The 26,786-nt window shown below is 38.9% G+C and overlaps 1 protein-coding gene across 1 annotated transcript in view; it reads right to left on the minus strand.

Moving 5' to 3' along the window:
• The window catches only part of DISC1 (DISC1 scaffold protein), a 345,468-nt gene that overhangs the window by 13,240 nt on the left and 305,442 nt on the right, over window positions 1-26,786 (minus strand). The window contains exon 11 of the mRNA XM_014788932.2: window positions 14,632-14,908. Within this exon, the coding sequence (XP_014644418.2) occupies window positions 14,632-14,908 (277 nt within the window). The remainder of the gene's footprint in view (window positions 1-14,631; window positions 14,909-26,786) is intronic.

The following is a 26,786-nucleotide window of genomic DNA, read 5'->3' on the forward strand; positions in this document are numbered from 1 at the left end:
CTGAACATTTGTTTACATGCTGGTCACAATCCCTGAAAGCTAGAGTATTATGGAGACTTGAAATGCCATAAGGTGTGTGTTATGTAAACAACTGCAGCCACCACCATAGATGTTAGTTTTCTCTCTCCTTCACCGAAGCATAAGCCCCATAAGAGCAGGGACGATGAATGTCAAGCCCATAGTGGAGGGACAATGATGTCTTGCTCGCTGCTGGGTCCAGAGCTCCTGGCAGTGTCAGACACATGGCAGACACATGATAGTCATTGGTTCCATGAAGGAATAACTGAGTCTTGGAGCTCCTTCCTTCTCAAATGTTTCCCCTTCAAACTTATATCCCAGACATGGGCCAGAAAAAATGCCCTCTTCATGTCACTTTCCTGCACAAAACCACCACGGAACAGAGTCCAAACTCTGCCCTTCCACAGCATGGCACTAGGCCCGCACTTCAGCTGTGTCCCCACAACTAAGAGACTGTGTGCTAGTCTCTTATATGCAACCTAACCTTTGCCAACTGGACTGACCCCGTTGCCTTTTGTCGCACTGTTCTTCTTGCCCGTCCCCTCTCCTCCATCCTTCTCTGAAACCCAACCTTTCCTTCAAGGCCCCAAAACAATGTTTCCACCTGGTAGTGCAGCAGTCTGATATGTGTTATGTCCTCTCAAGTGAATGTAAACTCCCTCTGGGCATGGCCACGGTGACTCATTCAACCCAGGGCCTCAAGTGTAATGCCTGGCAGACAGAAGGCCACCGATTTTTAAAAGAAAAGAATAAACAAGGTCAAGAAAATGAGGAAAGAAAACAGGAATCTTAGAATAAAGGATAAGGACAAAAGCAGCATTATGCTTAGTGACAGAAGTCAGACAGAGAAAGACAAATACTGTATGCTATCACTTACATGAGGAATCTAAAAAAGCCGAACTTGTAGAAACAGAAAGTAAAACGGTGGTTACTAGAGCCTGAAGGGGTAGGGAATTGGGGAGATGTTGTTAAAAGGTACAAACTTGCAACTAGAAGATAAATAAAATCTGGAGACCTAAGCACAGCAGAGTGATTGTAGGCAACAATACTGTATTGTATGCTTCACAGTAGCTAAGAGACTAGATCTTAAATGTTCTCACCACAACAAAGAAATGATAATTATGTGAGGTGATAGAGGTGTTAGGTAAAGCTATAGTGGTAATTGTACTGCAATATATAAACGTATCAAATCAACACGTTGTACACCTTAAACTTATACAATGTTATATGTCAATTATATCTCAATAAAAAACATACTAAATAAAGAAGCAGCAAAAAGTGAGCTCAGAATTAAAACTTAACCAAAGGTAAAAGTAATATTTTCCCAACTCATAGTGAAAGTCTTAGAAGGGATACTAAAAAGAATTTTGCATAAGGGAAAGAATTAAGACATATATTCGGATTACACCACAGGGTTACTACAAAAGCTATAATTAATACCTAAAAAAACCCAAAATGCCCAGGTGTGGTGATATTTACTGTTAAAAAGTCTCTAGAGATCATGAGTTATATAATATTATAATTGGAGTCCATGAATAACCATTAAATCCAGACATACAATTTAACATTCACTGTATTAACTCCAGAACGCTTTAAAGTTTAAATCCCAAATGGTCAGCCATCTTAGAATAAAACAGTGCTAATAGGAACTATAAATAACTATTGTAAATATTGCACAAGTCTAATATGCTGCAAGTAAATGTACATACAAAAGAAATCCAGTGACAACAACATACAGTTTTGAGGACAAAGGGACACAATTAAACAAGAAGGTATGTGAAGCATGCGTGAAGGTTTGCTCCTAATTGACCATAGCAGTGATGATGAGAAGACAGCAAATACGTAAAAATCACATATACTTATATATTTTACTGATCCTAAAAATAGTAACATTATCATTCAAAGATGTAGAATTACAGAGTAGGCAAATTACATGGAAGTTGAGACAATGGGCAATGAGTAACGCTGTAGTCATGCATAAAATAAATGAGACACTAAGAAAAAGAACATCTGGAGAAAAATGATTGACAGTGGGGAAACCACAAGTCATATACGAAGGAGAAAAATACAGTGTTAGTGGGGAAATATGTATGACTGAGAATACACTTAAAGAGAGAAAACACAGAATCAGAACGTGGAACCAAGGAATTTAAAGCACTCTGAGATGGAATCAAATGATTCGATCTTCATCTTAAGGCTAAAATAACTATAAATCAAAGCTAAATTAAATCCATTCAAAATATGACTTTACATTTCCCCCCAAATATATAATCCCCGCCTATTTTCCTTTTAAAATTATGTATAGATTGATAGCACACTTTGATTGTGTGAATTTCGGAAAGCGATTTCAGACCATGTAGCAAAAACTTTAAATTGTTCATAGTCTATGATCCAGTAATTCCACTTCCTGGAATACATCAAAAAGAAAATTTATATATTTAAATTTAAATAATTTTTATCAAGCCTCTTAAGTAGGAAAAATGTTTATCATATATGTTAAATAGAAATATAATATTTCAATAATGCAAAAGTAATTGCATTAAAAGTATGAGAAAGAGGAAATAAACATATATAAATCTAAATAAATAAATAACTTAAATGTCCAATAAAAGGCATAGTTAAAATAAGTTCTGGCGTATTCAATTCGTATTTAGCCATTAACATCATCTTAATACAAGAATATTTAATGGTGAGGAAATACTCAAATAGGCAAAGCACTAAAATATTAACCATTACTATTTGGAGGAGCAGTATTATAGCAAATTTTTATTTTCTTCTCTACACTTTGTTGTATTTTCCACACCTCTAAAATATAGTAAAGAAAAAAAATTACCAAGAACACTAATTCAAACCATAATGGAAAAGTATGGAAGAAATACACCTAAATATTTAAAATACAACTTTAAAGATTAAAAAGACAAAGAGGCATAAGGAAACGAACTCAGAGAGCTCCAGATTCTATGATCTGTAATAGAAGATCTGACTGGCATTCTCTCACAGGCTGTTTCTCCAAGTTATAGAACCCCTACCAGGCTCCTGAACAAACCACTACTTGTTGGCCTGACAGATTCTGATCTTGAACTGAAAAGATGCTGAGTGTGACCTGGGTGAGTATTATTTGAGGGGTTTATGGCTTTCCTATAATGCTCACATTCGCAATCCTGGGAATAGAATTGGTTTAAGACCTAAACTGCGAAGTGACAGCTAAGGAAAGAGCAGATTTACACATTTCTAGCAATCTGATGAAAAATTCTGCTCTGTCCAAAGGAATCCTACTTGCCCAGAGAGGGCAGGGCAGGACCAGAGTCATGGGTATCAGCTGGACAAAGTTGCAGAGGTCCTGCTTGTTAACCCTACACTTGAGGGGCCAGGCAGAATGTCCCTGTCCATCTCCATGCTGTGCCCAGGTAAGGCAGAGTGTATGTATGGCCACAGCAATATGGCTTTCCAGAACCTTGCCTCTCTGCTCTCAAGAGACAATTTATTATTTCTTCCCCTTGAACCTGGGTGGGCCTTTGAGGATCCTTCAATGAACAGAACACAGCAAAGCTGACATGCCTGACTTCCAAAGCCCAATTACAATAGGTGATAGGTCTTCTCATGTCACTTGCCCTGGAACCTGGCCTCCATGTTGTGAGGAAGCCAAGCCACACAGACAGGCCATGTGTGGGTGTGTGGTCGAGACCCCCAGCTAGGGCCCCTGCCAACAGCCAGACACAGAAGGGACTGAGCCTTCAGATGATTCCAAGGTCCACCTTCCAGTCATCCAGCTAACACCCAAACACAGTGGGGCAGAGACAGTCCTCTCCACAGTGCTCTGTCTGGATACCTGACCCACAGATCCATTCACATATTAAATGGTTGTTTTAAATCACCAAGTTGAGGGTGATTCATTGCAGCCATAGTAGCTAAAACAGCAGGCTACACTGGTTATACCCTACACAGGATCCTGCGTGGGTGGACAGGACTGTCGCCAAATGCTAGCGGGAAGTGCACCCTCATTGGTCCCGAGCTAAAGAGAGATTTCCAAGACTGATTGTATCTTGAAGCTCATTGAAGTGCTAATGCCCAGACTTGTCTCAGGGTGGGGAGCTCCTAGCCATGCTGGGAACTGTGGCTATGAGGCTGAGAAGTGCAAGAAAGAGATGTCAATGAGTGGCCACTGCTGCCGCTGATCACTGGTCCCCAGATGATCCCTGGCTCCTGGTCGAATGTGCAGGCTATTAAACAGTGCAGGCATGTATTCTGAGCAACATATTTGCTCATAATACAACCAACAGGGCCTCATTTCCTTCTAGCTTTGGGAAAAATGGCTCTTTCTTTAGTGGACACTCAGCATAGTAAGGTGCTCCCATGGCGGGAGGCAGAGGGTAAGAGATAAGTGTTCTTTTAAGCCAGTGGGTTTTAGGCTTCACTCTGCAGAGATCCCATGGCAGGAGAGCAGGGGCTCTACTGTCAACTCTACCCCAATTCCTAATTTTATCCGTTTTATTTGTCTAATCTTGGTGGAAAGTGAAAAACAAATAAGGGAATAGGAGCTATTGAAGTGGTTTTGTTTGCTTGTCTGTCTTAAAAGAAAGGAAACTTCTTTTCAAAGTTGTCCTTCAATAAAAGTTTTGGAAGCACTGACATTTCTGTTTAAGCCAAAATAGTGAACTGTGAGTCAGGTGTGCTGTTCAGGAGGCCCCAGCTTGGGCTATAACTGTGTGAGCAGTGGAGCCCCTCATCTAACACCCACCTTCTTTCCCAGGACATCAAATGCAAGCATTTCCAAAGGGCCACCTCAGTCAGGGCTGCTAAGAATGTCATGAGCCCTTTCCTGAGGATCTTAATACTAGAAGAAGAAAACATTGGAGCTGGCAAGGGTCTTAAGAATCATCTAGTTCAATTCCTCCTTTTACACACACGGAAAGACTCACAAAGAGTCCTGTGACTTGCTGAAGGTCACACAATGAGAAAGCGGTAGGTTAGGGTGTAAGATGCAGGTCTCCTCATATTTAGCCAGTTCTTTCCTCTGGATCTGACTTAGCCACGCTGACAGAAAACACAGAAAGGGAGTGGGATTGACACGGCTACAAAGTGGTGACAGAAATAAATCAGAGAAGCAAACAGCACCTAAAGATGTCACCTCTCTTCCCTTCCACCCTTGGAACTCTGCAAAGTCTGTTCTGATTCCTAGAGGGCTCATCCTCATTAAAGGGGGGCGAGGAGTACTCTCTCCAGGACTCAGATACCTATTAACTGGAGGTGGAGATGATGGCAACCAGGATAACCTGGGATGCAATGGTGAGCTAGGGATCTTTAGTCCCCATGTCCATAAAACATAAGGCTGGAAGCAAAAGACACCAGGTGAGTCACATGGGAAGGACAGCAAGAGTTTCTGTCTAGAATATGAGAGCCTTGATCTCCCATCTCTCCCATCACCTTGGTAGATTCCAAGTGAACATTCCCTGAACCATGTCTAGTAGCTCTTCATGCACTGGGCTTCTCTCCATGTGAAATTTGTAACATTGGCTTCCATTTTTATTATTAAATTAAATGTGGCAAAAAAAAAAAAAACCCTACATGACTACACGATTGATACTTGATAATTAAAATATCACCCACTACAAAGTCACTGGTATTCCTAGCTGCAATGGAGTTTTGTAGGATTTGCAATTCTGAATGGGTAAAGTACAGGTTGTTTGGCATTTCAAAGTGTCTTTGAAAACTCTCCAGTAATTTGCCCCATGAGGCAGTCTTTTCAGCAATTCAAATTATGACTTTTTCTTTCTATACATCCATCCCATCATTTAGCCCTAGGAGTCACTATTTTCCCCATGGGCCAGAATGAAAGGAACTGCACCAGATAAATGGCCTTATTACTGCGAGTTTTCCCTTCTCTGCTTGACTAATACCAACCCTCCTTTCTTCAAAACCCTGCAGATTCCACTTATCCAGGAATTCTTCTGGATCCCTGAAGCTCCTACCCCACTTCGACTCTTGGTTGGGGGTGTTCCTCCAGCACTGTGTGTTTCCCTCGAGCACAGCACTTCTTCACTGGGCATATACCAGTCTGTCTCCCCTACCAGACGGTAGCAGAATGTTCTCCTGCCATCCCCGCAGCCCCAGTGACTAGCAACCTGCCTAGCATTTAAAAGGCACTCAGTAAATGTTTGTTGAAGCAACGAATGGAGACTCTTCTTTCTCACCAGGTCTTGAGGAAGCTACACTGTTTCTCCGGCTTCATTATCCAAGGCATCCTCTCATCCAGCGTGTGAAGAACCAGGCAGAAGACCGATGAGAAGACCTATCTGAACACAGCTCCTTTGCCTCGATGCAGCCAAGAACAGCCTTGCCTGGGATAATTCTCCTGCTGCCAGGACAGCCGGTGGATCCTGTGTGCCTGCCATTGCACTTCCATACAAACGTTTCTTTTATCAGCCTCAGATGAAGCCCTAAATCTTCCTACTGTCCCTCCACACAGGTGTGATTTGGTAGCACCAGCTCAGCCAGGCGATATTTCAAATGCAATTTGAGTAACTCACCTCATGATCAGAACCTGTAGACTTGAGTGTCTGGGCAGAAATTTTCAGCTGTGCAGAATTAGAGCTGATGTCAAATTTCTGTCCTACTCACCAAACTTGGGAAGTGTGATTTAAAAGAGAAAATAGGATTTCCTTTGTTGGGCAGGATCTTCCCATTAAGATGACTTTCTACAAACATTTATCCGTGAAAGTTTAGACTCAGGTCCAAAACTGCATTTCAGTTGCTACCCTGAGCAGATGCCTAAACCTCACACACTGGTGAAAAATACTGTTACAAACTCCATGGCCAGAGTCTCCCAAGACTTTTTTACTCAGTGATATTTCCCTTAACCAAGGCTAAGTCCTTTCCTATGAAATTTGGAAAATATCGACATTTAAAGTTTTAAAACTAGAGCTCATATTCAAAGGGTAGGAGATATACTGTATAATAACAATAATTGTTCTGATAAAAGCAAGTATCTGGTACCAAAATCTCATCAGGTTACATCTAGAGTGATGGGGAAATCATATTGATTCTTTTTATTCTGAATAGAATATGTATTTGGAACAGGAAACGGTTCAGGTTAAATTGCTAGTTAGGCGAGTACTGCTGTAGCTGCCAACTTTACTTATGAAAGGTTTCCACACTTCACAGAGCATACATTTTCAGAAATGTTTTTCATCAGTGATGATCTGCCACAAATTTGAGCAGATGGCCTACTCCTTGGGTTAAGTCACTAGATCAAGAATATTGAAATAGCTGACTTTTTAAAATGCTGTCAAAAGTCATTCTAAAGGGAGAGGCAGTATGAGGTCTGAAATGGTACCAAGTAATAGAACAAGAAAATAAGAAGTATCGCTCTGATTTAAAAATTAATCTGAGAAGATCAACAAGGACCTTTCAGGTTTATACTTGATGCGGGAAACGACTTGTGCTGGGTGCTGTGATTTAGTCATCCATTGCTTCCACCCTTGCTAAGGATCGGTGGTGGGTGGGAAGGAGCCCCCATCTTGAATATTCTACCCTTTGCTCTAACTCAGCTTATCCAGATCCCTATTTTCCTTGGACACGTAATAAGGCATCAGCAACAGTTGCCTATTTATAAAAATATTTCATTTCTGCAGTGAGAGTTGAAGGCTACACAACAAAGACAGGATAGATGACAGAGCAGCCTTCCCTTATGGTTGTCAAGCCATTTGCGTTTACGGATTGCTGAGCCATAGTAGTATTTAAGTTTAAAAAAAAATTAAAACCCTGTACCGCGTATACACATAGTTACAAACGGAAAATGTGGCTTGAGCCTCATGATGTTTGTTCTGTTGTTAAGCTTCATTCCCTCTCCTATAGCTTGAGGAAAACCAGATGTGACTTCCAGCATCCGTGAGCTTAGCTGATGCATTAAAGCATTTCCTTCTCTTGGTATTAAAATCACAGCCTTAAATGTGTTCCTTTGGGCTGTTTTCCAAAATATTTGCTTGGTAAATACATTCCAGGAATGCTATATGGTTTTCTTTTTTTTTTATTTTCCACATAAAGAATATTTACCTCAGACAAACTCCTGTCCACACCACAAAGAATATCTTTCACATCTACTTGAAGTAGATTTTATAAGTATTCGTCTTTCCACATAAACACTGTTCTACAGTCATTGTGCAAATGTCAACAAGCAGAAAGGCACAAATTCTGACACTAAAGGTAGATCTTTATTACATCATCTAAGTATTCATCCAAATATCCAAATTATATTGCTACACCCTAAGTAAGTGGGTATTTCATTTAAAAGCATCCAGATGTCGTTAAGGGCTAAGGAAAGCATCTGAAATATTGAGACGTCTTTAGGTCAGAGCCAGTATGAATTGTCTTCAAGTATCTGCATGCTCGTTACCAAGAAGGCACTGAGAAACACGTTCTAAACAGAACCAATTAACAGACCAAAAAAATTGATAAAAGAACTTGCCTGATAATTCATGTATGTTAATTGGCCTATGGTTTCTAGTTTACATGAAGGGCAATCTGAAGGCTATATTCTATATTACATGATCATTCAAGGGAATCTGGATTGCTTTCCTTTTAGCACATCAAAGTTGAATAAGGCTGAACTCTATTAGAACCTTTGAGGAAAAATCTATTTGTAAATGAGATTCAGAGCATCAACAAGTACCTAAATATTCTCTGCTTAACACAAGGATTCAGATTCTTGGGATAGTGACATCAAACCGTAAGACTCTTTTGTATAGGAAAATGAAAATAGAACTCAGTTGGGAGGATTCCATTTAAGGGGAATGTGCTCTGCAAGCTGCCTGTTGTAAGAAATACTGAACTACAAAGAGTAAAGAGGGACTATGAAAACAGAACCAAATGCCAACTTTCGTCTGTGTTCATTTTAAATTAAAGAAATTTTGAATTTCTAAATGTCTTTCGTAAACTGTGCAACTATGAGACTATTAGAATTATTGTTTTTAAATGCCCACGTTTAACCCCAGTTCTGGATGTTACCCTTTACCAGTAGAGCATGCTGACCCTCTACGAGGAGCTTCAAAGAACTTCATTGCAGGCCTCCCGCCTGCTCCAAGCTAAAATGGGCAGGAAGATCTGACAACCAGCTTTTTGGGGGACAAGAAGTTCCTGACTCTAACGGCCCTAGCCCCCAAGAGGTGAGGGAATCAGATGCAGCCTCGGTATAACAAGGGGGCAGAATGTTAGTTCATTTTCCAGAAATGTGAAACCCAGGATTAAAAATCTCTTAACTACTCAAAGGAAACCTCTGCATATTCTTTAGATAAGCCTCCCATGTCACAAATGCCGCAAGTTAGTCCTTGCTGTCCAGGCAGTGACCATCCTCTATTCTCTATCGATCCCTTAGTGTTCTTCAGAGAATGACAAGGAATTTCCAAGGTGAAAGAGACTCCAAGATCTCTAAAGTTGTTTTCGTCAGAAGCACTGAACTATTTTTAATTAGGGGAAGAAGTGGCACGGTGAGGCCCTGGAGCACAGAAAGTTGATCCCTAATTTTCCAAAAGGAGGGACAGCAGGCAGATCAGAGGAGTCTACTTCCTTCCCTCGGGCAGGTGAAGGAGGCTGACAAGCTGACAACATTAATTAACTGAGAGAACCAGCAGGAGCCAGCTCACTGATGACAGGAGATGCCTCTTTTTACAGCCTGCCAGGTTGTCCTGTGGCTCTGCTCCCTCTCAGACTGACTCAGGGACCAGACGGAGCAGGGGCTGGGCGGAGCCTGCACACTTCCCCTCCTATTGGTTGAGTTACCATTGTTTCTAAACCTACTTATGCCAGTTGTACTTAAAATTCTAATTACATAATTCAAATAAATTCTGTGTAAAGCAAAGAAATATTAGTGTGAAAAGAGAGTTCTTATCTCCACAGAACCAAGGTGAAAACCTTAGAAACATTCAATAATATTGAAGAGAAGGAGAGGAGGAGACTGAGGATTGCTTTGCAACCGCTCTTTAAATTTCCAGTCCACTTTCAAGAAACCCAACCTGGAACTTGTAGATGACGCAGTACTGCTGAGGTTTATGCCAGAAGGGCCATGTGAAAAGCCATTCAGCAGATCTATACAAACAAAAAGCCTCGGTCCGCTAGCAAATGATTAGTAAATGAATGCATGTGTTCAGTTAAACAAAAAAAAGTTTAAATTGCACATGTATCAATTTTTATGATTCTCTGGCTTTTTAATTAATTAATCAGACACCAATCCTGATTGTATCCTGATTACTTCTACTGCTCTGCTCTTGGGGTAAGACCACCGGGTCTGTGGTACGAAACACTAAATTGGAATACAGGTAGAACTTCTCATCATGCCCTAGCTCTTTGCTTTCTCTCCAAAGGCATTAGACAAGAAGAGTAAAAGCAGCTGACAGGTAAGTGAGCATTTTCCCGGGGTTTCGTCTTACAAACTCAGAGGTGGAAGAACCATCAAGACATCATGTGGTTCAGGACCCACTCTTTTTACCCCTTTTCAGTGGTGAGGCAACTGATCCTCTGAGTGCTCGAGGGAGCCAGGAAGTGATAGAGAAAAGCAAGAATCAAGTCTGCATCTGCCAATACTGAAGAGGAAGCCCTTTTGACCACTACAGATGTTTCTAGAATTAGAAATCAGTTTAAGACGGTGAGGACACACGTCTTCACCATAGCTCCCTTTCTCCAGCTTTCTTTTCACATGAAATAGAGTGAAAAGGAATTGGGAAATATCGACAACAATTTTTGGAGACCTATGTAACATAATAAACAAAGCTACACTGTCTGCTTATGTCTTGTTGCTCATTCCTTTCATCAGAGACATCTTAACACACTGGCTACTCAAGAACTGCAGGAGGTGGCTCAAAGGTGCTGGTGCTTTTTTGGCCCCTTTTAGCCTCTTTGGTGGCAGCTACTGGCTCCAAAGGAAAGCAGCTGGGGTGAGAAGTCAGGGGAGAGTGACAGTGTCCAGGGAGCTCCGTGGGAGGGGAGCCCTCTTGTAGTAAAAACAGAAAGCATTCCAGCAGGACAGGCTGCAGACAGGAAAGAAAGAATTACGCAGGTATTGTGGCCAGAACAGCAAGTACAAAGGAGCAACTCCACAGCGGAGGAAGCTGGCTCACTGATTTCCCCAGCTCCTGTCTGGCCCCCGTGCAATTTCTGTAATGTCTATAAACCAGGGCCAACAGCAGCTGATTGTTTCCAGAGTCCGAGGAAAGGCTTGCAGGAGAGCTGTAATGAAACTGAAAAAGAAGAGGGCTCTTACAATTTGAGGAAGCTCGTGCTAAAATTGGCCCTTCGCCCTGTTGCTGACTTCCTCTGTAACAAAGCCCAAAGCAAATTACTTTGCCTTAATGGGCCCAGCTGTAAAATGGGGGAAATGATGCTCAGCAGCCTGGCGGGACCATAAACACAGCGAAAGCTTTAATTAATGACAAAGCACTTGTTATAACCAAGTACAACCCAAATGCACGGAACCACGTGGACCCCACAAGCACAGCGGAGGCTTTGAAAATCCATCTCCCTGTGGACCTCCACAAGAAGTCAGCAATTTTTCATGGAAGATTTGGGTTAAAAAGAAATTGACTGCCTTCAGGGCAGCACGTTTCAATAGAGAACCGCGTGGGATGGCCAGGCCCACCAGGGAGCTCCAAACCAGAACCCACTCAGAGCTGCAACGCAAAGAGACATTTTAGCCACAGGATAAACACATAAGGACCCAGACTTCAGTGACTCCCTGAAAACCTAGGCAGGAAAACAAAAACACCTTCCTAATGAGACCTTTGGTTCTCATTTCTCTGTGCCTTCAGTAGTCTGAAATCCTCCATCCAGATACAAACAAGATTTTTCCTTTATCAAACCCTCCTTTTCTTGGCTATCTTCCACTAATTCCACTAATTCATTGCTTGCTTCTGCTTCTTGATAAAGGAAGCCAGGCATATTACTAAAAAGAGTTCTTAGAGATACTTATGACTGCCTGAAAGAGCGATAAACATACATACAAAAAATTTGAAAGCCTCCACTATGTATGCGTCACTCACTTTTAGATGTATTATTTTATTTAAATCTTCACAACAACCTCACGAGATAGTTTTCATCATGCTCATTTTTTGTTTGCTGGGTTTTTTTTGGCAGATGAGGAAATGCAGCCTGTATCTGGCCTCGGAGACTCAGGCTCCTTTCATCATGGTTTGGTGGCTTCTGATAGCCGTGAGCCAACTGCAACTGATTCCAACATCTATAGCCTTGCTTTTAAATAGGTAGATGGTATTTCACAGATTTTAGTCATTTTTGTAAAGTTATATACAGTAAAATTCACTCTTTTTGGTGTAAAGTTATAGATTTAGACATACGCACACAGTCATGTAACTACCACCACAATCAAGATACAGAGGAGTTCTACCCCCCTCCCCAAATTCCTTCATAATGCTCTTTGTGATCAATCCCTTCACTGAACCTCAATTCCTGGCAACAACTGATCTGTTTTCTGTTCCCATAATTTTGCCCTTTACAGAAAATATCTACCATCTTAACATTCCTGCCACTCAGGAATTCAAAAGATGCCCGCTCTCCTCCTTGGATGTAAACCCAGAACAGCAACGCAGGAACCACACACAGCACTGATGGGGCCCAGGGCAGGAAGATGGTCCTGAAAGCTAGCAAAGCTTTAAAGTCCCCTCTGCTCTCCCCAACCCCCAAGAGAGCAACAAAACACTACAGGATGTCCTCAGCATTTCAGTTGGCGGCCAGGAGCTGTGGGGCTCAGCGGGAAGTCCCGGAGCTCAGAGCAGCAGCCACTGTAGCTCTTCTGCTCTCTTTGGTCACAGCCTGGGCCTCCTCCTCCCCAGAAACTTCAAGTATCATTCTATGATAAGGCTTTACTCTATTCACCCTTGACTCTGAATTTCCTACTTTTAGGCAAACATAGCTGTTTTCCTATAGCCAGGTTGGAAGGTCCTTATTATATTATGCAAATTGGCAGGTGCTTCTAATTTTATGGAGGAAGAATAATCCTCCTAAACCTAGGAAAGTCATCCCCCAGAGGGCCTGGAGGGACACATGGGCACAGTGAGGATGGAAGGAAGAGAGGGAGGGAGGGAAGGAGGAAGGAGACTTCTCCCACACAATGGAATCTGCCGAATCAGTCCTGACCTCCAGAGGTGTCCATTGTCCCAGCACACCCCACTACATACCTAGCTCGGCTCCTGCCTGTCCTGGCACTGAGCTCGTGGGAGCCAACTTGGGAGAGCCAGCCCTACCTTCAAAGACTCAGCCCCACAGCCCGCAGTTTCTTCCACCGAGGGCTCCCATCCCCTTGCTTAGGGGGAGCTTCCCTCCACACCAGGATATTCTTTCAAGGCCAGCTGCAACAGGTGGCAAGGCTTCAACAGCTCTACCCAGAGCGCTGGCAGCAGCCAGGCTGTCAGGGGGGATTCCACCCGCAGCACCTCTGCTGACGAAGGGGTTGAGGTCATGACAGCTCAATTTAGAGCCTGATTTCAGGAGGCCAGTGGGATTCCAGAGAGTGACAACAGCCTGCTTTGAATAAGATTATTCAACTCAAATATAGAATCAAGTATCCATTTTCTAAGTGGTCCAGAAGGCAGGGACTGTAAGCACATGTTGTCAGCGAGTGCCTGCTATGTAAAGACCATGGTCCTGCAGACAGGGCGGGAGGTAGAGGCGCTGGGAGAGGGCACATCTAACGTCAAATGTGTGACAGGTTCCTCCAGCCTCACCACGCTTTTATTTTCTTTTAATATTCAGAATACCTGGGAACCTGGCCAGAAAAAAAGCTCCAAAGCCTCCTATCATGGCACTGAAATTGGGAAAAAATTCCTAGAGCCCTTTCACTAAAAGGAGTCTTGTTAGGGTTAGAGAGAAAAGTGAGTGAGAGGGGAGGGGTGAGGGGAGAGGGGAGAGATGAACCAGGGAGGGGATCAGAGAGCAGGGAAAGGGAGAGGAAGAGAGTGGAGGAGAGCAGGGTAGGGGAGGGCAGGGGAGTTCTTTTCTTTTAATCTAGATAAGCTTTGGGGTAAAGCATTAAATAAAACCCACATTTGAATTTTTAATATATATATATATTATATATATATATATATATCACAAGCCAAATTTTAAGTTCTTGTAAAATGAAAAAAGCAGATTACAAACATCCATTATGATCTTGTTTTAGCAAAAACAATTAATGGGAGATATATATATTTGAATGTTTGATTCCAATAAATAATGATATATTGTAATATAGAGTCTAAATATATAATTAAATATCATATATGACACATAATACACAGTATATACAATAACTCTATGTTACATATGACATATATAGTGTATGCTATATATAGTAATTATATATTAGACTATATACTCTAACTCTAGCCACTAAATTAGAACAAAAGTAGAACTAAATATGCCAAAAGTTTTTGTCTTTGCTCTTCTATATTTTCAACTTCTTCTACAAAAATTCTACATTATTTTGTAATCATATTCAAGAGTTATTAAAACATTTGAAAGTTTGTATGACTCAATGCAAAGCCCTCCCAATATTCACTGCCCCCATTTGGAATGTGACCCCAAAGCTCCCGTCAGAGTAGGGCCCTGCTGAGGCTATCAGGATGGACAGACCTCTTTCTGTTCACTGCCAGCACAGTGAGGAGACAGGGTCAGGTGAGCCTTCCACTCTTCGAATGCCTGCAAAGGGGTCTTCCTCTCATCTTCAGAGTGGGCCCTGGGGGGGACGGCAGGAACGATTGTACAGGCAGCTCCTCCTGAGTCATCTGTCTGCCTCTCATCTTCTGCAGACAGGCTGCCCCTGGCCTCCTGGAGCTGCAGGCTCTGGATAAGCAACTGACAAGCTTCCAAGTCAGCTTCCCACACTTTCCCAAGCAGTGGACACTTGCAGCTAAGACAAAGGGGAAACAAAAGCATAAAAGTTAATTCATTGACGTTTCATTGTACCAAGTCAATAGGTTGTCTACCTGGCTAAAAGTTAGCTAGTTAACTACTTAATTTTACATAGTTATGGATTATTTCAACCAGAAGTTTCAGAGGGGTCAAATTTGTATACCATCAAGTAACAATGAAATGAGTATTGGTCCTTCTCGCTACTTGCTCTGCAAGGACGTCCAAGATCCTGTGTATTTTTCCAGACTCAGTGGGCCAATATAACACAGCCCCCACTCAGGTCTGTTCTGCAGCCCTGCTGGCTTTCTTTGAGTCCCCAGACCTACCTAACTCTCCCTGGCTAAATACTTTTTTGTGTGCTGTTTCATCTGCTGAGACTGTCCCTCCTCTGCCATTTCCCCTTACCAACACACACTCACCCAGGTAATGTAAATGAATGAAGCAGTGCGGGGGTAATATAAACCATAACAGCTGACATTCAGCCTCAGTGGCAGAAAGCAATAGAGAGGAGCAGACTCTGGCTAGCAGGAAGGATGTATCCCTCTACAGGGGAGTCCATAAGCTCAAGTCAACTAAAGCTTCAAATTCAACTAAAGAAATATAGATTCGATGTTGACAAAAATTTTGATTTTTCATGGAAGCCAAAAATCTGGGATTTTAAATGAAAATATGTATTTTTCATCTATCCATTCAGCTTCAGGCTGGATATTTTTACACATCTACCTCCCATTCAATAATCCTTCCTTCTACTGTTTCTAATCTGCTATTCAATTTATCTACTGTGTTCTAAGTTTTAGTTACTTTATTTTTCAGTTCTATACGTTTTATTTGATTTTCTTTTCTATATTTCAGTTCTCTGCTGAAATTATCTATCATGTCCTCTATTTTCTTGAACATACTCATAATTTTTTAAGGCCTGTGTCTATAAATGATGAATACAGAAGGAAAAAGAAAAAATGAGACAGAAGCAATATTAGAAGAGACATTATCTAAGAAATTTCAAATATTGACAAAGGACATCAAACTACACACCCAGGAAGCACTACAATCTCAAAGCAGGAAAAATCAAAGGAAAAAACATACCTAGGTTCACCATAGCAAAACTGCTGAACACCAAAGACAGAACAAAACTTTTAAAAGCAGTCAGAGGAAAAAAACACAGTAACTTCAAAGGAACAATAATATGGGTGACAAAAACAGTGGAAGCTAGAAGACAATAAAACAACATCTTAAAAATGCTGAAAGAAAATAACTGCCAATCTTGAAATTATACACTCATTTTTAATAGCCTTCAAAAATAAAAGTAAAACAAAAATATTTTCAGATAAATAAAAACTGAAATAATTCCTTGGCAGCATATCCATAATAAAGAAAATGATCCCAGCTGGAAGCAAGGACATGCATAAAGGAATGAAAAACAGTGGGAAGAGCAAATATGTGGGTAAATCTAAGTGAATATGAATATTAAACAATAATTTCCTTTGCAGTCTAAAATATATTTATATATTTTATTTATAGTAAATAAATATAAATAGAAAATAAATATAAATATATTTATTTATAAATAATATAAAATTAAAATACATGACAACCAGCACAAAGGGAAGGAGGGAGGGAAAAGAATTAAAGTAGGTGCCGGCCCGGTGGCCTAGAGGCTAAGTTCACAGGCTCCGCTTCCGCGGCCCAGAGTTCACAGGTTCAGATCCCGGGCTTGGACAGACACACCACTTGTCAGGCCATGCTGTGGCGGCGTCCCATATAACGTAGAGGAAGATGGGCACGGATCTTAGCCCAGGGCCAATCTTCCTCAGCAAAAAGAGGAGGATTGGCATCGGTTGTTAGCTCAGGGCTAAACTTCCTCACAAAAAAAAAAAAAAAAAATTAAAATAGTCTTAGGTCCTTGTGTTGTCCATAAAGTAGTAAAAGTGTTCATTTATAGTAGACCATAATACATTAAGTATTCATATTGAATCTCTTATGGCAATCATAAAACAGAGAGGTTAAAAGAATGTATAGCTGACAAGAAAATATGGGAGAAATTTTAAAAATTAAAAGTACTTAAGTATTGCTTTAATTAAAGCAATAAAGGAGACACAAATGAACATGACAGAGATGGGAAAATGGTAAAATGGAAATACTTATACCCAAATATATTAGGAATTACATTAAATATCAATAGATAAATATTGTATTTAAAAGGCAGAGATTTTAGGCTAGAATAAAAAATGGAAATCCAATTACATGTTGTTTACAAGAGACACACATGAAATATAACGATACAAACAGGTTGCAAGTAAAAGGATGCAATGACAAGTCATGAAAGCATTATTAGAGATAAAGTGTAGTGGGGAAAGGACAGTCTTTTCAACATATGGTGCTATGTTAATTGGATGTCACTATAAGAAAAAAAATCAAATCATGACTACTGGCTCACACATTTCAGATGGATTGTAGATCAAAATGTGAAAGATAAAACAATAAAACTTCAAAATTAATACAAGATAATATCTCTATGACTTTGTAGTAGGCAAAGATCTCTTAAACAGGATATAAAAAATACTAACCATAAAGAAAACAAATGATAGCTTTGACTGCATTAACATTAAGAACTATATCCATCAATAAAACACCATTGAGAGTATGAAATGGTAAGCCACAGAGTGGGAGAAATTATTTGTAAAACATGTAACCAACAAAGGACTGATTCCAGAATATAAACAGAACTCATACAAGTTAGTGAGAAAGAGACAGACAACCAGTTTTAAAAAAGGGCAAAGACATGACCAGGCACTTTGAGAAGAGGGCCTCTAAATGGCCAATAAGTAACGTATGAAAAGATGCTCAACACCATTAATCATCAGGAAAATGCATATTAAACCACAGTGTGATGTACTATACATCAACAAGATGGCTAAAATGTAAAAGCTTGATGATACTAAGTGTCAGAAAAGATATGGAGCTATTCATACTCTCACATACTGCTGGTGGGAGTGTACATGAATGCAATGTCTTAAAATCTCTTTGACATTGTACTAATGTCAGAAATATGTCAATCATGTGACCCAGCAACACAACTCCTAGGTACAGGCATACCTCATTTTATTATGCAGATACTGTGTTTTTTTACAAGACCCACCATCAGCAAAAAGATTATCATTCCCTGAAGGGTCAGATGATGGTTAGCATTTTTTAGCGATAAAGTATTTTTAAATTAAGGTATGTACATTGTTTTATTAGACGTAATGCCATTGCACACTTAATAGACTACAGTACAGTGTAAACATACTTTTATATGCATTTTTATATATATGTTGGCTTATTTAAACCAAAAAATTCGTGTGACTCGTTTTATTGTGATATTTGCTTTATTGCAGTGGTCTGGAACCAAACCCGCAACATCTCTGAAGTATGCCTATTACATACTCAGTGAAATGCATAGACAGTCAATTCTCATTATTCACAGTAGTTATATTCCATAAAGTCACCACAAGCACTGAATTAGTGAATACTGAACAATCCCAAAGGAAATATAGGGTCAGGTTCCCATGAGCCTCTGGTCACAATATTTCCATCAACCAATCAATATATAATCTTGTTTTACGTGTGTTTCTGTTTAAAGACACCTTATTCAATATATATTGTAGATTAATGAACACTGAACCCATGGCTAACAGCACTATAATTCATGCCTGAATGAAGCCTATCTAACGTACGTATATTCTCCACAGGGCACAACACATCATTCTTGCACTTAGGAGCACTAGACAGCACTTCAGCACTACACTTGCGGGCCATTTTAAACAGCAAAATCACCAAGAAAAAGCATAAAAATGCAAAAACCGTGGCACTAAATAGCAAAAAGGGCACTTGCTTACAGAACAAGAACTGTGATGAGAAGGCAGAGCATTGCCTTGACCAACCTCAGCTGGGAACATGAACATAGGTGACTCAAATTTTTAGCCACTCTGTGCATGTCCATGAATGACAGGGAAAGCTCTGCAGGTATTGATTTGGGGGTTACAAATAAATTTTAATGAGTAGGCCAATTCACAAATACAGAATCCAGAAATAATGAAGATCAACTGTAAGTATGATCATATAACATTATTTGTAACAGCCAAAAGCTGGGAGGGAAAACAAACGTCCAGAAATAGAAGAATAGATAAATTGTGGAATATTCATTCCTTGGAATATTATACTTCAAAGAAGATGAGCAAATTAGTACAATCTGCAACAATACGGATGAATCTCATAAACATAAGGTTGGGCAAAAACAAAAAGACAAAGAGGAGGCACTATGATTCCATTTACTTAATATTTTAAAATATGCAAAACTAATCCATGGTGTTAGAAATCAGGTTAGTGGAGAAGGGGGGTAATGACAGAGAGAGGCATAAGGTGGGCTGCTAGTGTACTAGAAGTGTTTTATTTCTCAATGGTGGTGGTTATGAGTATGTTCATTGTGTGAAAATTCATCAAGCAGTACATTCACGATGTGTGCACCTTCTGGTTACGTTATATGCTGGTCTAAAATAATAAAAAGAGAGAAAGAGAGAAGACACGTTTTCTATGCCACATACTGGAAAAAGAGAGCAGGGAATGGGATCTGGTAACATGAGAAGCAATAATCGTTAGTGAGGAACACGCATCTCGTATTTTCCAGCTTCCTAATTGTAGCCAATCTGATAGGTGTAAAGTGGCATCCTGTTATCTGAGGTTGCATTTCCCCACTAGGATCGCTCCACAGCCACTCAGATTTTCTTCTGCGAATTGTCTCTTCATATCCATTGCCTGATTATTCCTTTCTTGGGTGTCCCATCGTCCTCCTAGGGCTTTTGGTGAAGAAAACATTTTATTGCCACTTTAATATCTTTAATTTTTATAGTCTACTCAATTTTCTATTTCTTCTTGTGTCCTGTTTAACACTTTATATATTTCAAAGAAATCAATCCATTTTCTCGTGGGTTTCATATATGTTGTAACTTTTGTTCACAATTTTAAAAATTATTTTTAAAATCACTTGTGTTGATAGATATTTCTCCTTTTCATTGTTCTATTTATTTACCTCTTTTCTGATTTATCTTGTTCAGTCTTATCAGAGGTTTGCTATCTTATTAATCTTTTCAAAGAACCAAGTTTTGCTTTGTTTATCTTTGATATTGATTTTTGTTCTCTATTTCCTTGATTTCTGATCTTATCTTTTTATTCCCTTTTTCTCATTTCTTTGGACTTATTATCTTTTTACTAACTTCTTCTGTTAAACACTGAACTCATTTGTTTCCTTTCTTTTAGTTTCCTCTCTTGCTATTTTAATTTTCTAATAAATGTATTTAAAGCTCTCAATTTTTGTCTGAGTAATATTTTAACCATGTCTAATATTTTTATGTTTATTTATTGTAAAATATGTTTGTTTTTAAATTCTTAAATATTTAAAATACACAGAAAAATATTGGAATTAATTTAACAAACACTTGTATACCTACCATCAAATGTATCAATTTTTAATATTTTCCTGTAATTGCATCAGAATTATTTAGAGAATTTACAACATTATTGTCCCACTAATTTTATGGTGTTTTCATTGTCTTTCCTCATGGTTACCTCTTTAACTCAAGGGCTATTTAGCAGAATTTTTTTCAATTTCTAGATAGAAGATAATTTTTCAGCTCCCTTTTTGTTAGGTTAATATCTAATTTTATTGCATAATGGTCGAGAATATACTTTATAAAATTAATGGAGGCTTCCTCTATCACCTGAGTTGATTGCTCTTTGTAAATGTTCCATATGTGTCCAAAAGGAATGAGCGTTCTGCTCATTGAGTCTAAAGTTAAAGCATATTACGTTATTAAAATTTTTATATATTTCCTTGTTTTTTGTCTGCTTTGTATACCAGTTTCTGAGATGAGTGTTTTAAATTTCCAGCTACAAGTCTTGATGCATCTATTTCCTCGCACAGTTTTATTGGTTGTTTTATGTATTCAGATTATGATGTTAGATGCGTGAGTTCCAATCATTACATTTTTGACTGCATCTTTTCAGTAGACGATGATCTTCTTTGTTGATATGATTATTTTAGCTTTAAAACCTATTTTGTCTGATATTATCATTGTTACTCCAACATTCTTTTTAGTCCAATTTTTCCTGGCTTATATTTTTACCACCTTTTATTTTCAACTTTTTTTCAAAAATGAATCTGATACAAAACATTTTGATGAATGTTATAAAACTCTATTCTGGGATTTTTGTCTTTGGGATTGGCAGATTTAACCCATGTATTTACAATTACTGTAATTATTGTGTAATTGTTGCCATTTTTCTGATTTATTACAACAAAGGTTTTTAATTTTTTAAAAGTTTTGTGTCTTTATTTCATTTTTCCTACCTTCCTTTTTCTTTTTATTAAATTCACATACAAGTGTGAGAAAGAATACAGACAGATCCCATGTATTCTTTACCCAACTTCCCTCAACAGTAACACTTTGTAAAACTATAGTTCAATATCACAACCAGGGAATTGACATTGATACAATCCACTGATGTTATTCAGATTTCCTCTCATTTATGTGTGTGTGTGTGTGTGTCTATGTTCTATACAATTTTATCACTTGTGTAAGTTCATGTATCCACCACCTCATTCAAATACAGAACGATTCCACCACCACAAGGATCCCTATGTCCCATTTTATAAACTTACTCACCTACTTCCCACCCTGCCCCCTATCCCTAGCCTCTGGGAACCACTAATGTTCTCCATTTCTAAAATTTTGTCATATCAGAAGTGTTATATAAATGGAATCGGAAAGCATGCAGCTTTTGGAATTGGCCTTTTTCATTCAGCATAGTTCCCTGGAGATTCATGTACCAATAGTTTATTACTCCTTTTTACTCCTGAGGAGTATTCCATGTCATGTTTGGACCACAGTTTGTTTAACCATTCACCTGCTGAAGGACATCTGTGATGTTCCGAGTTTGGGGATATTATGAGTAAAGCTACTATGAACACTTGTGTACAAGTTTTTGCATGAAATCAAATTTTCATTTCTCTGGAATGTCCAAGAGCACAATTGCTGGGTTGTATGGTAATTGCATATTTAGTTTTGTAAAAAACTGCCGAACTGTTTTCCAGAGTGACCATACCATTTTACATTCCCCACCTGCAATGTATGAATGATCTAGTTACTTTGCATCCTCACTAATATTTGGTGTTATTACTTTTTTTTTTTTTAGCCATTCTGATAGGTGTGTAGTCATAGCTCATTGTGGTTTTAAGTTGCATTTCCCTCATATATAATGATGTTGAATATCTTTTCAAGTGTTTGTCATCTGTATATCCTCTTCAGTGAGATGTCTGTTCATGTCTTTTGCCAATTTTCTAGTTGTTTTGATTTTTCTTTACCATTTAAGAATTCTTCATATATTCTAGACAATGGTCCTTTGTCAGACATGTGGTTTGCAAATATTTTCTCACAGTCTGTGGCTTGTCTTTTCATCCTCTTCACATGGGATTTTGCAGAGCAAAAGTTTTTTACTTGAATGAACTCCAGTTTATCAATGGTTCCTTTTAATGAATTGTGCTTTTAGTGTCAAATCTTAGAAACCTTTCCTTAATCTTAGACTTATTCATACTTTTTTTCCAAAAAGTTTTTTACTTTTATGTTTTACAGTTAAGTCCATGGTCCATTTTAAGTTAATTTTTGTATAAAGTGTGAGATTAGGTTGAGGTTCATTTTTTTGCCTATGCACACCCAATCACTTCAGCATCATCTCTTAAAAACTCTATCTTTCCTCCACTGAATTGCTTTTATACCTTTGTCAAAAATCACTTGACATATTTGTGAGGACCTATGTTTTAGCATTCCATCTTAATGTATTTATAACATTTTTAATTATATCTCTTTGCATAGTTTTCATAATAGTTGCTGTGTATATTACAATATACATATGTGACTTATTACAATCTACTGGCATCAACATTTTACTATTTTAAGAATATATGTAAACCTCACTTCCATTTAAGTCTCTTTACCTTCCCCATTTTTAAATATCATTGTCTTAAGTATCAATGGTGTTATAATTTTTGTTTTAATAATCAAATATGTTTTATAAAACTCATGAGAAAAGAGATAGTCTACTATATTTCTGCTCTTTCCATTGTTCTGTCTTCTTGCCTGAAGTTCCAAGATTCTTTCTTTTATCATTTCCTTTCTGTTTCGAGAACTTCTTTTAGCTAATCTTTAATCTACTATCAACAAATGCATTTAGTTTCCTTCATCTGAGAATTTATTTATTTCCCCTTATTCTTGAAGGATAGTTTTGCTGGATATAGTAGTATTCCAGGTTGATTGTTTTCTTCTGTCACTTGAAAAATGTGCCACTTCTTTCTGGCTTTCATGATTTCAGATGAGAAATCCACTGTTATTCAAATTGATGTTCCCCTATAGGTAATGCATCATTTCTCCCTGGGTGTTTTCAAAGTTTTTCCTTTGTCTTCTAAGTTTTCAGAAATTTTATTCTGATATGTTTTGGTCTGTATTTGTTTAGATTTATTCTGTTGAGGATTTGCTAAACTTCCGTTTGTGTCTTTCACCAAAATTTGGAAGGTGTTGGCCATTATTTTTTCAAATGATGTTCTAGTCCCCCTCTCTCTTCTCCTTCTTGGTCCAGTAATTTAAGTGTTGGATCTTTTGTTGTTGTCCCACAGGTCTCTGAGTCTCTGTTCATTTGTCTTTTTAGTCTATTTTCTCTTGTTCAGATTGGGTAAATTCTATTGATGTGTTCTCAAGTCCATTAATTCTATCCTTTGTCACCTTCGCTCTGCTACTCAGTCTCTCCAGTGAGATCTTTATTTCTGTTTTTGTATTTTCAGTTCTAAATTTCCATGTTTCTTTTTTTATAACTTGTACATCTTTGCTGACATTTTCTATTTTTTTCATTTATTTCAATAGAATTTGCAATTGCTTATTGAAGCATTTTTATGATGGTTGCTTTAACATTCTTGTTACATGATTCCAACATCTGATTCCTCTCCATGTTGGTGCCAGTTGATTGTTTTTTTCTCACTCAGGCTGTGATTTCCTTGGTTTTTATTATGATGAGTGATTCTCAATTGGAACCTGGATATTTTGGCAATTATGTTAGGGATTCTGAGTCCTATTTAAGTGTTTTATTTTAGGAGGCAATAACTCTGTTTAGGTTTATCACACAGGTCCTGTTCTACTTTTATGGGCTATGGCTCCAATGACATTTTAATTTTAGAAGGCTTTGCAGTGAGTCTGTTTGTGGGAGGAGAGTTGTTTTGTTTTGGTTTGTTTTGTTTGTTTTTGTTCTGCTTTATTTATCTGTTCCCATAAGGGCTTCCACTGGTCCCAGCTGGATTGCCTGAGGGGCAAAAAAGTTTCCCCAGGCCAGGCCACTGGGGGTCTCTGGGAGGAGAGGGGAGTCTCAGGCCAGCAGGGAGGGAGAGCACTCCTTGGGGTGCTCATTGTTAGCAGGCTACCCCTTTGTGGGTGGTGCCAGGGTCACCTGGTGTTGTTTGAGGGACTCCCTTAGATCCAGGGGAGGAATGAGCCTACCTGGGCTTCACCTTAGCGTACTTTCACCTCCTCTCATTCTACCCCCACCCCATCTCCAAGGTAATATATTTATATATATTTTGAGCCTATATTTTTGTTCTATATTTTTACCAAGATACATTTTTGTTTTATTTGTAAGTTCTCTATTTCATCAACACTAAAATTTACTAAGGTTTTTTCACGTACTCTCTCACATATCTGTAGTCCTGAATCTAGTTTTATGAAACACTTCCTCTAAGAATGCTTCAAAGAAGATCATGGGTGGTAAAACTTTTAAGGACATACAGGTCTGAGAACATCTTTATTTCATGCTCAAACACTAAATAATAGTTTAGCTTAATCTGATTTCAACACTTTGAATATACTACTCCATGGCCTTCTTGCATTCTATGTTGCTATTGAAGAGTCTGAGATCAATCTAATTCTTTTATAGCTGATCTGCTCTTAGGATTTTCTTTTCATCTTTGTTACATACAAATTTTAATTACAAACTATCGAGGTCCCTCCCCTTTTTATATCTTGTTTTGTACTCCATTAAGCCCATCAGTCTAAGGTCTTACATCTTTTCATTTTTCTGGGCAATTTTCAGTCATTGGGCTCTCAAATATTTCCTCCTTCTCCTCTATTAATTGTTTTCTTTCCTTCTGGGATTCTTTTCATATGAACCTTGATCAAACAATTTTATTCTGTATGTTACTTAAGTTATGTTTTATGTTTTCCTTCTGTCTACTCCTGATGCCCTCGGAATTTTTTGACATGATCTTCTGGCTCACTAATTGGTTCTTCAGCTGAATCCATTTGGCTATTCAATCCATTTACTGAGACTTTTTATTTTCAATTTTTATATTTTGCATTCTTTCAATTTTCACTTGGATTTCTTTATGACTTCATGTTTACTTCATGTCTCCATATCCTCCTTTATCTTTGGGAAGTATTTGATATGTTTATTGAACATCTTGTTGTATCTAATTCAGTAATTATGCTTCATCAACTATACGTCTTTCTGTTTGTTGTCGTTTTTTATAGCAGCTGTCCTCCTAAGAAGCCTCATTTATTTTCCATGTGAGTTCATATTTCCTTGGGCATATTGACTACTTTGGCTGCTGATGGGTCCTTGGAGGAGGGATAATGCCAAAGCCCTAACTTATGCCCATCTTATTAGGTTTAGGTAGTGGGAGGGTGGGGTACCATCTCAGGGAAGAGAGCCTCTGGTGGAATAATCTGTACTTATGTGCTTGCAGAAATACATAGACTCCCTCAGTTGTAATCATCTACCCCTCAGGGAACAGGGAGGCCTGGAGGATGCTCCAGATCCAAGCTGTCTGCTTAATACCCTCCCATGGCAGTGCTCCTCTGATGCTGGTTTTCTAGTCCTTTCTCCTCTGACCTACTGGCAAGCAAGTGCTTGTCTGTTTCTAGAGGCAATGTGGTGGGCACTGGCCTTCCCAGGCAATGTGGGAGGAAGAAAGGGGCATGCCTGAACACTTCTCCTCCACTTTATCACCTGTTTCTTCCCCACATGGGGACCAAATCACCTTCAGCTGCCTGAGGGGTTCTTGGTTATTTTTTGTTATTAACTTGACAGATCCATCAGCATCTCTCTGGCTTCTAATGGTGAGTGCAGGGCTGGAGTCAAGAGAAAGAGCCAGCAGCCCAGCTCTCACAACTTGCCTAACGGGAATAAAGTTTGCTGCTTCTGTAGACAATTTTCTACACTATAGTAATTTGAATACTATAACTTTGTGTCCACTTGCTATTTGAAAAATATAGTATGTGCAGTCTTTGAGTGAAAGTGGGGCTTGTCCTGAAATATCTTTTAGAATGCACTTGTCAAAGCCCGGAAGCCAATTTTAGAGACGCATGCTGAATGGTGAGTAAATCATGTAAGTGTAAAATTGCAGTGCTTCATTATGGCCCACATAATAATTTCATCAAGCTTTAGATTTTTAAAATATCCTCTTATTGAATCCATTTGTACTAAAGAGAGCAGTGGTTGATTTCAAGGTCTTGAGATGCTTTGCTATTCTTGCACAGGAGAGTAATTAGGTCATTAGTAATAATTCCTTAAATGAATGACTCAAAGCTACTTGAGCTATGTGCGATCATTGGTGATGTTTTACAACCAGTAATGAGGCAATTTGAAGATACAATTTCGGTGCTTGGGGGAAAGTTCTTGAAAAGGGAATTGAGATTCATCATTTCTGTTACTCCTGCCAGTTGGAAGTAAAATGAGTTCTAAGAGACCATGTGATTATGGCCTGAATCCTCATGGAACTGAGACATGTGTGTGTTATTTACAGGGAA

The sequence above is a fragment of the Ceratotherium simum genome, chromosome 6 (assembly GCF_057802395.1).
Source record: "Ceratotherium simum simum isolate JZ-2026a chromosome 6, ASM5780239v1, whole genome shotgun sequence".
NCBI lineage: Eukaryota > Metazoa > Chordata > Mammalia > Perissodactyla > Rhinocerotidae > Ceratotherium > Ceratotherium simum.